The following is a 15,115-nucleotide window of genomic DNA, read 5'->3' on the forward strand; positions in this document are numbered from 1 at the left end:
GCTCTTGTCCTTTCACAACATTACATACAGGAAAGAAGAACGTGAAAAGCTAATGAAAGAGAAGGGGAACTGTAAACATATTAGCTAAGGCTTTCTGGACTGCATGTCTCTCTTTCTAAGCAGGAGACCTGTCATTTATCTCATTGGTACCATTTTCCCTGTCTAGCTGTTAGGTCAGATGAGTCCAAAATCAAATATTTTGGCCCTGCTCACCAAAATATTTGGTTAAAAAGGACTCTGTAAAAAGAAAAGCAACTGTTGCTGACTGTAAAATATGAGGCTGGATGATTGATGTTTTGTCGCTGTTTTGTATCGCTGTTTTAGTGAAGATTTATGACATTATGAATTCTGCTATTATGAATTTCAGCCTGCCTCTGCCATGAGGTTAAGACTTGGCCATAGATGTATCTTTCAGAGAGAAATTAATCTCAAATATGCTTCCAAACCAACACAGAATGGTTGCAAGAAACCAAAATCAGTCTTGGAATGGCCATCTTGAACCCTGTTGAAAATGTGTTGTCTAAGATAAAGAGGACAGTGAACAGGTGCAAAACTAAGAATATAAAGGAGCTCGAAATGTTCTGCATGGAGCAGTGGTCCAAGCTTGTCGGATATTACAGGAAAAGTCTCATTGCTCTCCACAAGATGCTTCAATAAACATTAAATATGAATGCCAATATATTTGAAGCTAATACATTCATAAAATAAAAATTATATTGAAAAAAAACTAAAATTAAAAGCCCCATATATTTAAACTCAAAATAAATCCGACTCCATGGCTTAATCATTTTATATATTAATTTTTTCTCATATTCACAAAGGGTGACACTGACTCTGAATATTTTCACATACAGTGTATGTGGAAATATTGTATCTTACATGAAATTATACATTCTCCTCCAGTCCAAATGTTGAAAATGATTTCAGTATGCAATGATTTCCATGCAGTGTTCAAATAGAGAGAGAGAGAAAAAAAAAAAAACAAGCATCTGAGAACTTGAGAATTGATCAATACTTCTGCACAAATCATTAAATGTGCAGTTTTGTGAATGTGCAACATCATAGCTGAAAAAAAACCTTTATTTTGGTCCTGATTGCAAATGATTTGTTGTTGAAAATTAGTTAAAATTTGTAAAATAATTCAATTTTCAACACATTCTCTGAACCTTGTTAATGTTAAATTAAGGTTGTTGGTTCAGTGCAATTCACTGAAGACATATGTCTCTTGTTTTCCCTCCCTCCCTCTTTTTTCTCAGCCCAAGGCTGTCTCCCACTTCTGGTGATGAGCTGAAATTGGTGAGATGTAGGTGCATGTGCAGGCAAACAGAGCATGCACACAACTAGACCTTTATATAGGACTCTAATAAGATGACCAGCACAATATGCCACCTGAGATGAGCCAGAGGCTCAGGGCTGATATTATCACTGAGGTCATCAAACTCATTACAACAACAGGCATTCACAACTAAAGGTGATTTGAGGTGATTATTAGATTTCTCACAACTTCCTAAATGCTCATCAAAGATATATTCCTTTAACACCTCCCTTGGTAAGGCCAACCCCAAATGTTGTATGCTACTTTAAATTGAGTATCTAATTTGTAGTGGGCTTTGGTGGATTTCACCAACAGTCTTTATCTTTGCTGAAATGTACCTTTCTGTCTTTCTCTTCTTTTCTATCCTCTGCTACTCAACTCATTTATTGCTATCTCTGGGTTGAGCTGCGAGTCTACAGGGGCCTCCATGGACCTCTGCAATGGGGCTAATGGCAGCTGGGGCTCATGGCTCGCTGCCGTAGCACCGGAGCTCATTGTCACTCCGTGGCACCCTCCATCAAAGCTATGATTAATAGAACAGGCCTTTTCCTCCTTCTAGCCTGCAGCACTTTCTCACCTTCTCCGTTTACTGCTCTCCACACACCACTCGCTCTCTCCCTTTCTCTCTCTCCTGAGTACGCAGGTTGATTCGAGTAGGCTCTGCTTGCATGGCATGGAGACACACCACACTGATGTTTGTACTCCTTAGAGGTGAGATTATTTACACGGTACTCAGGGAAATGAATTATAGTAAATTGTTAAAGTAAATGGAGTCAAAGATACTGACAAGCAAAACCTATTATTCAGTGCAATGCTGGAGTGGTGCATTTAATAACAGATTTTATTTAGTGACACTCAAATGTAGCTATATCCTGGGTATCGCTCTGTTTTGATAGACAGTATTTGAACTGTACTTCTGTATTAACGGTCTTTATTCTCTAAGCCACCTTCATGCTGAACTTTCCACAATGTTTTAAAATGTCATTGCCAGCATCAGTCAATGAATGTGATTGTGGTAATTATGCTGTTGGGGCATTTTAGTTCTCAGATTTAATTGCTCCCATATAGAAATACTTGTAAGGAATGTAAATGGACATGTTGAGATTCTCACCAGGTAAGATGAGATGACATAGTTTATAACTTATAGATCTCTTCTGAAAACTATTATGGTGATTCATCCCATATTATTAAACCAAATCTATTATTTAAATATCTTTGTACTCTTCATCTATAAAGTCTGCTTTTCCCAAGTAAACATTTGCAAAATGGAATATTTGAAAAATTTGCAAATCTTTCATGCAGTGCTTTTATTTTCATAAAGCCATGGCATGACTCTCTCTGCTAATGAAATTAAAAGTAATAGAAAATTGTTCCATTTCATTCACTCCTTCTCTCTTCCTCCTTCAATAAGACTGTGACTTTCAGTCGCTCCCTCTCTTTATCTCTCTCAAGAACAAAATTAATATAATTACAGTCTTTCCAAATTGCTCTCTCTTTCACCCCTTCACTGACTTCTATTCCATTATGTTACTTTTGTTTTTCTGTCTCTCTACATGTCCTGCTCCCTTTCTCCAAATTTAGTTACATCCAATCCCTTTATCACTCTGTAACTTTATCTTTCCTCCATCTCTCTCATTTCTCAAGAGCATCTGCTAAATGATGCATGGCTGAAGCTTGGACGTTGTGTGGTCATTAATGAGGTGGTCCAGGTGAGGAGTGAGGGATGATGGAGAGAGGGAGAGAAAGAAGGAACAGCAAAAGGCTTGTTTCTTCCCTCAGGCATTCTGCTCTTTCGTCACCAAACTAGTGGTTGTTTGTGTAAAACGCCAGTTGAGGCCATTGCCTCAACCCATGGTCATTAATTTGAAAGTAAGCAAGCACACACACACATTCTCTTCTATGGTTAATACTTGCTGGATCTTTTTTGAATCTTCCCATTAAAGCCACCAGGCAGTGACATCTGGTCATGATATTGAATGGGAGGGCAAAATAAATCTACCACCTATCAGTAACTCACTGTTACAGTTATGTAACCTTTAAGGTTGAGCCTTACAGTATGGCCTCTCATTATAGGCAAAACACCATTATGCATACACATACGAACCCATTCATTAAAAGACAGATAGGCAACACCTTTCATGGTTTCAAGTCATGTAAACAGAACAGTGAACAGAAAAGCTGCACTTACCTTTAGCCAGCTCTTTCATTCAACAGCCCAAACCTGTTTCAGCATGACAATGCCCATGTGCACAAAGCGAGGTCCATAAAGATATTGTTTTGCCAAGGCTGGTGTGTAAGAACTTGAGTGGTCTGAACAGAGCCCTGACCTCAACCCCACTGAACACCTTTGGGATGAACTGGAACCTTGACTTCACGTCAGGCCTCCTCACCCAACACCAGTACCTGAAATCACTAATATTCTTGTGGCTGAGTGGGCACAAATCCCCATGTAGTACTTTTTTTATTATTATTTTGAATGAGCGGAAGTGCTTAGCCCTCTGCTAGCCCCTGGATTTGAGACAGTTGCTGTTGCTTCTTGTTGTACTGTTGGCATTTTGACTGTTCATGTCTAAATTAGGGGCAAGCATTTGTGTCTTTGATCTGGCATAAATTTTTCATTGAATTTGTCATTATGAGAAAAATGAGTGAACATAATGAGTGCACACTAAATGGTACTACAAAGCAATAAATGTGAGTTCATCACTAGTGCCTTTAAAAATGATGTGATGTAAGAAAAAGTTCTGCAGTTGGCTGTGAGTCTGCACCAGATCTATGATATCAAGTGTTTTTCACATTTGAACTCTGAGTCTCCACATTCAGTGTTCCCAAAAGCCCTTATGTAGGCAGATGCTGTGTTTAATTAGTGTTCTCACAGTTCTTGACAGTGTCATACAATCACACACACACACACACACACACACACACAGAGCAGAGCTCATCCCAAATTTATTCTTCATTTGGACAAATAAACTGACTGCTCACTAGTGGGAATTGCTTGCTCTGTTCATTCGTAATGCATTATGCACAAGCTGAAGAGAACAAACTTAATCAATGAACATGGGGAAGGAGAGGAGAACAGAAAAGTGAGGAGCCACAAAGGCATTATGCAATTATATCAGCTCAGAGGATGTGAAACACATCCTCCTCCAATTGAATGAAGCCCAGCCATAGACTACTACATCAGTATGTGTCATATTTAGTTTCCATGCATTCCAACGCACACACTGTATAGGGACATGAATCTTCACATAAGCATCTGCCTTGTTGCTGAAATCTTCTTTTCTCATCCTAAAAAAATATGCAGTCTTATCAATAACAAACATGTCATAACATTACGATCAGCCCCTCAGTTCTGTATCAGCCCCTCTCTTGTATTAAGTCTAAAAACTCTTTTCAGAAGTTATTCTGTTGCTATCTCCTGAAGGTGGGGGCTAATCTGCCTTTACAGAATTAACTCCACCGAAATATCTCCTTCTTTTAAACACATCGCATACAAATGCTGTGAAGAGCCTTCATCTCCGCAGGCTGTTGAATCTCATCATCTCACTCACAGCAGAGGTATTTACCCAGGTGAATGTGAGAAGGGAGGGCTGTAGTACACAGATCCAGCCTGCTTTTATGTGCTCCAAATGCCAGCGTGTGTAAGCATCAATCAGAGCCTGGCCATTCCAGAGAGCGCTGACTCATTGCTAAGCCATTGCACAGAGACATTTACTTTTAAACTCTATTTAAACTACGTTCAGGCATATACAAAAATGTGACCCTTTAGTACTAAACTAGTTGGGTTTCAGTGCAGTGATATACGTTAAGGGCATTGCTGTTCTTTTCTGACATACTTTTATTTCAATAAATATAAATATAAATATAGATATTTTTAGGTTTAGCAAGTTTAAATATCCTGTACACTGATGATTACTGTACAATAAATACATTTTGGAAAAAATACTTTAGACTCTGGAACAAGACATATTAAACCACTCCATATGCTATGTACACTAGGTATCTAAGCAACTGATTGGCGTTTTTTTAGAACACTTGCCACAAAGGTTCACATAGCATCTGCTTGAGACTAGAGATCGGGACTGGGATCCTGGCAGAAAAGTCACATGAGCCAGATATGAAGTAAGACAAACAAAGTCCAAACAAAGACCAAAGACCAAAGTTCATTTACACGAACACAAACAATGCATTTAGAGTGATGCATTTACAGTGTACATCCATTCATCTTTAGTAAATGCCTGGTCAGGGCCGTGGTGGTTTAACATAGGCTACTACTTTGTTTAGCCATATATTTTCAGAAACAGAACCAGCTAAATTTGTTATAAATTTTTTTTAAAAAACTCTTCCAGTCTAACAACAAATTTTTCAGAATATTACAATGTCACTGAGGTGAGATGGTGGTTATTTTTTTTTAAATGATATGGCCATGTATATTAATATATTTTGGCCACAAGTTAATTTCGAGGTCACAAACTAAGTATCTCCATGCCCATGATTTATGATGTTGTGAAAGATAAGTCATGGCCAGAAATTGTGTAACTTGAGCCCATGACTATGTTGTGAGAAGGTCATACTTAATATATGGCCTCCAGTCAATTTTTGGTGGGATGGTAAAAAAAATCTATTTACTGTAAGAATTAATTTAAAATAACATGGGCTAAAGGTATATAGCCATGTCACAATTCCAGTGACTCCTCTATGTATTTATGTGTCATTGCAAGATTGAAGCAAAATATAAAATCATCAGTCATCTTCAGGCTTCATGTTCATCTGGTCATATGATCTAATTCATTGGATATCTCTGTGTCTCATTCATTTTAAAATACAATAGTTGCCATGAGTATTTTGTGACCACAAAATAGATCTTGTGGCCTTAATATATTAATTATTCTCCTTTTGATGCCATGATCATTTGTTAAAATTTTTTGTTCATCTCTGACTACCTATGTTCAATATGCTGAATATGTCATATTTCTCAGTATGTGTCGGTATCTCTGTACCTCGGTATCTCAGTGTCTCGATATGGTCTCAGAACACTGTATGATCTCAGAACACACCAAGGTCAGAGGTGACGCACTGTCTGGCTCAGGCTGCTTCTCTTTTATCTGTCTCCCTCCCTTCTCTCCTTCTTTTTTTGTACATAAGCTTGCCTCTCAATTTCGAATTCAAGCTGGTGAAGCCTTTCTAAAAAAATTTCTAAAAACTTGGTGCCATCATAGCATAGCATACTAACACCTTTCTGGTGAGTTACAGTTGGCTGGGTCCCTTCCCTTGTGAGATAGGGGAGAAGGAGTCATTATAAGTGATATCCTCTCAGGGATTGAGAGAAGACTGGTTGATTTTGTTGCATTTTTATCCCTCTGCCATTGAGTGGAGGACGCATTATGTTTTCAGGTTGTCCATCCATCCATCCATCTGTCCATTATTCTTGTTAGAGTGATATCTCAGGAAAGAGTGGTTGAATATTTTCTAGGATTTATATGGAATTATCATTGTAACCAGTAGATGAAGTTAGTAGATTTTGGAATTGATCGTAACAGGGTCAATGTCACAACAAGGTCAAATACGTGAAATAGTTTTTTTTCAATAACTTTCTTTATGAATGCAGCACATTTGAAGGGCACTTTTGGCATGCAAATTAGTAAGAAGAACGAGTAGATTTGTTGGTGGCGGAGGCATCCCCATCGATAGCATGGTGGTGAAACTGGTGAATTTAGGGAAAGATTCCTTTAAGATTGTTAAAATGTATGTTCTTGAACAAAAAAAGAACTCTAAAGGATTTTCTAAAGGATTTTGCACAGACAGAGAACCTCTATAATATATTCCTTCATGGCCACACCTTCTAAAACATCCATATCACATCAGCAGCTCTGTATTTTCTTGATGTCTCTAATAGAAGCACCTTGTTCATGTGTTAGGCTCATTATAGACCAGTATATATCCTTTCTGGAATAGAAGGTTTCAAAATGATCCACGAATCAGACACTCAAGACCACAGAGACTATTGGAGATCTATGTTGATCCCTCTCTGTCACATAGCCAGCCTGCTAGCTTCAGGCTAGCTTTTACATTTCAGCAGCTGATGGACTGGTTCAAAAGAGCATGATGACTGAAAATTCTCATTTTTCCCAATTGTTGTGTCACCTTTAATTTCATTAGCTTTTTGCCTGATTGCCGTGGGAGAATTGAGTTTCTGGGCCAACAATTAGAGTAATAGCACTGCTCATGAAATTTGCTAAATGCCCAACAGCCTTCAGACCCAGGTGTATATGGAGATTAGAGCAAGGCAGGACAAGAGAACTCTGCAGTGATAACTACCAGCCACTGTCAGTAGACCCATACAATACATAGTGTACAATCATACACTAAATTTATTTAAAGCACAGCGCTGTTGAATTCTTGAATCTAATTGGTCAGAAGGTGCTGATTAATTTTCTATAACATGACTATGACTATGAAAGTATTGTCGTAGTTGTAATTCAAATCACGGGTTTATATCAATGCCCTCATTCTGACACTCATTCACAGGAATTTGTATGGAGCCCACTCCACATAAAAAACCAAAGCAAATATACAACATAATCACTGATATGATGTTTGCTGTAAGGGGACATTTCTGTAAAATTTATGGAACAAGTCTCCAGTGTCAGCACTTGTCAATAACAGTCTAGTCCCACCATGGGAGAGTGCTCAGGACAAAGGACTTTCCAGTGCTTACCAGTTTTTTTGGTAACATAACAAGCTGTTTTTTTTTGTCTTATTAACTTCAAGATAGAGAAAGGGAAAAACTGTTTATAGCTGCTACAACGTAAGTGATAACAGGAACTACCTTGTTTCACAGACATCCTAAAACATTAAAAATAACTATAAATGGTTGAAACTATAAAGTGTCATTGAGTACTTAATTTAAAATGATAATCATTGGAAATTTGTTGTGGCAATAATAAGAGAAACAAAAGCTTTGGGCTGTACTGTTATTGGAAAATAACCAACTTCAAGGTGGTAAATGCATCACCCCACTCCATCATTGATTATTTTCCTATAACAGCCCTCCCTGTTGAGCTTTTTTCCTTATGCATTATGTACGACACATTAAATGTGTAAAGCTACATTTAAACTAACCTGACACATATCAGACCAAAGGAAATGTGTATACGTGAGGTAAATAAGACAAACACAGGACATTTTTCAATTTTGATATGAATCCTTTATATGGTAGAACCTGGTGTATTCTATTTGTGTATAAAAGAGTTTTCCTTTACTATGTACAGTTTTACACTATCGCTGCATTTTATGTGTCTCTTGGAAGTACCTTCAACTGAGCTTCAAGGGGTGATTAAAGATTGCACGTATAGCACATTATTGAAATCTATTAAACATCTCCCTCTCTGGCCCAACAAGAATAATTAGTAAGTGGTTTGGGTCAATTCAGTAATTTCTAAAAATAATATTTAGTTATAGCTTCCACTGATATCAGATGATCTAATCTCTTTATAGGGCCTGCTGCTCCCATTTTACATGGATAGTGAGTTTCCTGTCTTAATAATTGTTGTGCAAGGAAGAAGCCTCTATTCTAACGGGAAAAAAAAGCCAGACTGTAGTTTGCTTGTTCACTAGCCTTTTAGAGGAATTCTCAGGCCAGATTAAACAAAAAAATGAACTGTTTGTCCATAATGATCAGCATTATGTATGGAGGAAAAAGGCTGATGCTTTTAATCCAAAGAACACCATCCCATTTGTGAAGCATGGGGGTGGTAGCATCATGTTGTGGGGGTGTTTTGCTGGAAATGGGACTGGCGCACTTTAGAAAATAGATGGTATCATGAGGAAGGAGAATTATCTAGACATACTGAAGCAAACCCTACAGATATCAGACAAAGATAAAACTTGGTCACAGTTGGGCCTTCCAGCAAGACAGTGATTTTAAGCATACCTCTAAAGTTGTAACAAAATGACTTAAACACAACAAAGTGGAAATATTGGATTGGCCATCACAAAGCCCTGGCCTGAGTCCCATAGAAAACTTGTGGCCTGAACTGAAAAAGTGTGTCCAAGCAACGAGGCCCACAAACCTGACTGAGGTACACCAGATCTGTCTGGAGGAATGGGCAAAAAAATCTGGCAAAGGATTGTGAGAAGCTTGTGGATGACTATCCCAGGCTTTTGAATCAAGTTCAAGCAGTTAAAAGGCAATGCTACCAAATACTAATTTAATGGATATAAACTTTTGACACACTAAAAATCTGATATAGTAAATTAAATCTGAAATAAATGTCTCTTAGCTATTATTTTGAAATGATCTCTTATGGAAATAAAGATCCCTGTTTGACTTAACAAGGAAATGTATGGTAACATATACCTTTATCCTAGGTATATGTAAACTTTTGTCCTCAATTGTAAATTGGTTAAGAAAAAGCTCCATATGACTGAAATTACAATGTAGTAAGCTTTATCTATAGCCAGAAACACTACCATATATTAATGAACATGTGCAACTAATCTAGAATAAACCAATAGACTTCAATAAGCAGTAGACTACAATCATAATACAGCACAAACAATAAATCAATGGAAAAAGACTCAACTGTACAGCAAAACTTTAAAAGCAATAACTGTACTGGGGTAAATATCCCTGATATGTGTCTCTTAAGTCCCTGCAACATATTTTGATGTCACTTCTAAAAGAAATTTTAAATCCTCTGCATTTGAAATGTTGAAATATCTGAATAGTCCACTGTACACACTTTGATTTAAGATAAATCAGCCTGTCATAAAGTGATTCTCAACAACATGACATAAAATGGATCAACAGAGTCAGCATTAACTAAATGAGCTGATAGTTTATAGATGATCTACTAAACATCAAGTGCTATGGACTGGACCATCTAAATAAAGTGAAATAAAAAGGTTGCTAGTCTATAGACTGTGTATAGATTGTCCACTAAACATCAACAAACATAAATTACTGACATACTGTATGTGTGTGTATTCTACCCTGTCGTCAAATATTATAAGATCAGAACGAAATGGTATCCCTAGACACAGTATTGCTAAATAAGGTCAATATGTTTTTACAAATATTATATATTTTTTAAATCTTATATATATTATTTTATAGTTGCTATCCTGTTGACTTTCAACTCGACTGCTTGCAGCAAACTGTTTAAAAGTTTGAGAACTTTCCATGCCTTAAATAAGACTTAGCATAGTACATGTGTTCACTTTTAAGTTTTAAATAATTAGTGACACAGAGGGCGTGGTGGTTTAGTGGTTGGCACTGTTGCCTCACACCTCCGGGGTTCGGGATTTGAATCCCGCCTCCACCCTGTGTGTGTGCAGAGCTTGCATGTTCTCCCAGTGCTTTGGGGTTTTCCTCTGGGTACTCCAGTTTCCTCCCCCAGTCCAATGACATGCATTGTAGGCTCATTGGTGTGTTTCCAAAGTTGTTCAGCGTGTGTGTGTGCGAGTGTGTCCTGCGATGTGTCCCCTGCCTTGTGCCCTGAGTCAAATTTGGCAGTTACACAACTGGCTAGTTTGTAGTTACACAACAGGAAGTCTTGGAAAACTTTTAATTACTATCATTATATCTATAAATTATATCATAATGCTTCACAGATTAGCCAAAAAGAGGAAACAGTGGTAATTTATATTTGAGTAATGTAGCTTGTTACAGGTTCTACGACAACCATGTATTTGTTCTATAGCAATGCTGTGACCTTTTACAGCTTATATCAATAGTACCAATGACCAAACCAATGCTAACGTTAATTTAACAGCTTTGTGATATCACTAGACCATCCATGGTATAATAATCACAATACTGCCACATCTGCAAACCCTTAAAAACTCCCTTAACTGCATGATCATCTAAGGAATTCCATGATTCACAGATTTGTCTCTTTGTTTTTAATTGTAAAGTGTTTGACCATTTTCTTTTTAAGACATGGATAAACTACATTTCTATCTGGGATAATTGTGCCAGGGGTGTGAATGAGATCTTTGTATATTGATAATGTATTTTCAGAGAACTTTTGGGCAGATTTCTGCGACAAGCTTTTATACAACAGTGTTTTAACAAGCTAAATATTTTAAAGGTGGTGAGCACATAAATCAGGCTTTTTAAATGGTTCCAGAGTGGTTGGACATGTCCTTGGTGTAAATTATGTGAAAGGGTATTATAATTGCTTTGAATCCTTAGCGTTTAAGTCAGGTTGTGTCACAACATGTGGAGGCATGCAATAACATGATTAGCGATTTCTTTTTCACAGAAGTACACTGCATTTTGTATTTTAGCATTATCTACTAATTTAATTATTACTTCAACCTGAAAGTAGCGTGGTAATTGCAATTCACCCTCTTTGTGTTCCACAGTACAGCAGATTTAATAAGGGATGAGTGAGGAAAAAGCATGCAGTGAGGAAAGCGTGAGGAAAAAGCATCTGTAGAAGTGGGTCTTCAAAAATGAGAATTTTGCATAGGGGCCAATGAAGTCTATGAATGATGCTAGTAACAATTATATTATTTGGTAGCCAGTTTAAATGTCTGAATCTTAGCATGAAGTCTAGGTCTTGTCATGCTCTGGTTAACTTACACTACTGTACCACTCAATACTCGTTCATTCACGCTCTTATTCTTCAACCCTCTTTCTGCTTATTCCTCATGAGATACATTTCCAATTAGTCTGGACATGATTCTTATGCAAATTCGCTAAATTCGTTTAAGGCTACACCATTTAGGTGAAGTGTGTACAACAATTAATCTATGTACTACACAATAAAGATTGTCAGCTAATGACTTTTTCAGCTTTGCCTATCTTACAGAGAACTTCGATTATCTTTGTACTCATAGTTTTTTTTCAAAGGAATGAGTGTGTCTGCATGTGTTTTATAAACATTGTGTGACTCAGTATTAGGTTTTTCTCTCTCTCTCTCTCTCTCTCTCTCTCTCTCAGTCATCAGAATAGCTCTCGAATTGCATAACTGGCCTGATGACTAACCACATATATACGTTAAAAAACCATCTTTGCTAGAAACCAGAAACTCGGATAACTGTCTAAGAATATTTAAAAGGATAGTAGAAGGAACAGGCTTCACTAGGGATTATGAATTTTTGAAGTAAGCTTTGAGCAACTGAATGTTTAAGATTATGTCAGATACACTAGCTTAAGCCTAGACAACGTTTGGTGGTTGTCTCCGTTCTCTCTCGGTACTTTTTTTAAGAGGAGGCTTTAGAATGGAGCTTAGGAGTGCAGATGTAAGACAGAGACAGTTATGATATCTTCCATGGTTTAACACCTGCTGTGAAAAATGATGACTCCATCCACAGCATGCCAACTTTTGATCACAGCGAAGAAAGGGACGTCAGATCATGTAGCCTGTTTTGGATATACAAGAATAAAGAAACTGGTAAAAATACAACAAATTCATCGACTCTGAGTTTAAGATAGGAAATGAAATGTTATTTGAATGCTGTACCCTATCTGGATCAGGCTATAGATATATTAAATAAAATGCCATTTTAGTTACAGAGATTGATTATCATATATAATCAAATAGATAATAATGATCATTGGAATTGACATTATTATCCAGATAGCGGATAACTCTGATCCGGATATGGGTTTTCTATGGCAGATCCACGTCACCTCCGTTTAGCGGATTTGGACAAGCTCCAGTGCACATTCGGTTCATGAATCCAGATTCCTGTATGACAAATTCACATAAACGTTACAGTCATCTCACTGCTTCGGTGTCACTTCAGGACTGAGTCGGATATTCTCATATTAGCATGGTGTCTCAGCTCCAGTGTCCCTGGTTCGATTCTGATCTCCGGTTACTGCCTGTGCAGAGTTTTGCGTGTTCTCCTCATGTCTATTTAGGTTTCCTCTGGGTTCTCTGGTTTCCTCCCACCGCCTACACGATGGACTGGCTATGCTAAATTTCCCTGGGTGTGACTGAGCGTGTGAATGTATGTGTGCATGATGCCCTGCAAGTGGACTGACATCAAATCCAGGGTGTATTCCCATCTCACTCCCAGTGTTCCCAGGACAGGCCCTGCATGCACCGCACCAGGATGAAGCAGTTACTGAAGATAAATGAGTGAATGTAGTTTCATGTCAAGCATATGCATCATAGCAGACATGGGAAACAGCGCCCTCGTGTGGAAGCACTGTGTAACAGTCAGATCACCTGAGTGAAAGATCAGTGCACAGGGACATTCAAGGTTTCCAGATATGTAAATAGAGCCTTGGACTAACAAATGGTTTGTAATGGAGTGTGACCTGATGTTAGAATTGATTGATTGAGTCAGAAAGCAGGTTTAATCTGTGCTTATTGTTTGTTTGAGTGGTTGTTATAAAAATAGCCTTTTATTAAGTGATGTTCAGAGATAGCCTCTAATCCTATTAAATAGCTTATAGATCCACATTGAACATGAATATTTGTCGTAAATATTCTGTGAATTCTTTTAAAAATTCAGCTTGAACAGTTTGAACACCTTGTAGGTGAAGAAGACTTCTCTCTGCTCACGTCTCTCTGCTCCTCTCGCGCTCACTTCCTCGGCGTGCGCGCGCGGAGCAGAGCTGCTCTCTGATTGGCTGAGCGGGAGATGGCAGTCCACAGTCGCTGCTCGTGTTTACTCCTCGAGCGAGTGTACGTCGCGCAACAGAGACGGCGCGCGCTCGGAGGATGGACGCTCACAGATAACAGTCGGCGCCTGCCGAGGTCTATTTACTGACAAGAAAGGTGTTTTTTTTTTTTTTTCCCCTCTCCAGTGGTATATTGCTGAACCTGTTTGGTCTGGTTTGTGGAGGAAAATGGACGAATTCTTGTGAAGTTTGAAACCTGTCGAACTTTACGCACGCCCTTGGCTGCTGAACATCCTGGTCAGTGGAACTTCACCGTGTTCGACTGTTTGTCAAAGTTTGAGGACACGGACTGATTTTGCGGCTGCGGAAGATCATCCTCGCACACTTTCTGAGGAAATATCGCTCCCCTGAGCAGCAGCTCGACCACAGAAGAGACTTTTCAGACCGAGAGCGCCGCGTCCGTTTGGCGTTAGCTGAGGAAGATGCCGTGTGTCCGGCGCGAGCGCGCACGAGCTCCCGGCCCGCTGCTCGCGCTGCTGTTCCTCGGCGGCACCTTCGTGTGCAATGCAGGTAATGCACTTCATCCCCACACAGCCTGCACAAAATACATCACATTTGAATCTTTCTACATCATAGACTACTTTACTTGTTTATTTAGGAGTTACAGAATAAATATTACACTTTTCTAAACAACAGTGGTTCAGTGCATCTAAAGAGAAGCAGTAAATATCTTGTTGATCAAGCTTGTTGAAGAAGATTTATTCCCTGCCCGGCATAAATCAAGCTGGTCTTGGACACAGCCCGATCTTGATAGTGAGGCAAAGCTATGCAAAGACAGCTAAGCTGATAAGTGTGAATAAATTCCTCCTGAATTGCAAGACCCTGCATGATTTATTATCTCGCATGACCATCTGATGTGTTGTTATTTTCGTTTCCTGTTTATGAATTCCTGCTCTGTAAAACAGCTGCTGAAAAGTAGGAGTTTACACATTCATCAGGAATATAGGATACAGACAGCTAGTGAACCAAACAATGTGCTATAGGCCTGTTTAACCGTGGAGGTGTATTTAACTTCATCAGAATGTCAAGAGTCAAGAGCAAGTGGCTTATATCATTTACACGGAACTAATTATTCAGGCCTCGGGCTTTTTTTTGTGTGCAGTCTGTAGAGACTGAAGAATGCATTGTACTGAGTATTCTTCTGAGAAGCTTTT

General features: G+C 38.4%; 1 protein-coding gene across 5 annotated transcripts in view; it reads left to right on the forward strand.

Annotated features, from left to right (window-relative positions):
• The first annotated feature begins 13,951 nt into the window (after window positions 1-13,951).
• unc5b (unc-5 netrin receptor B) overlaps window positions 13,952-15,115 on the forward strand; it is a 63,043-nt gene continuing 61,879 nt past the window's right edge. For 3 of the 5 annotated variants that reach the window (XM_026940851.3, XM_053232819.1, XM_053232820.1), the window contains exon 1: window positions 13,952-14,471. In XM_026940851.3, the coding sequence (XP_026796652.2) occupies window positions 14,384-14,471 (88 nt within the window). In that variant the 5' untranslated portion in view covers window positions 13,952-14,383. The remainder of the gene's footprint in view (window positions 14,472-15,115) is intronic. The other 2 variants (XM_026940860.3, XM_053232818.1) reach the window with 1 other exon arrangement.

Source organism: Pangasianodon hypophthalmus, chromosome 3, assembly GCF_027358585.1.
Source record: "Pangasianodon hypophthalmus isolate fPanHyp1 chromosome 3, fPanHyp1.pri, whole genome shotgun sequence".
NCBI classification, from domain to species: Eukaryota; Metazoa; Chordata; class Actinopteri; order Siluriformes; family Pangasiidae; genus Pangasianodon; species Pangasianodon hypophthalmus.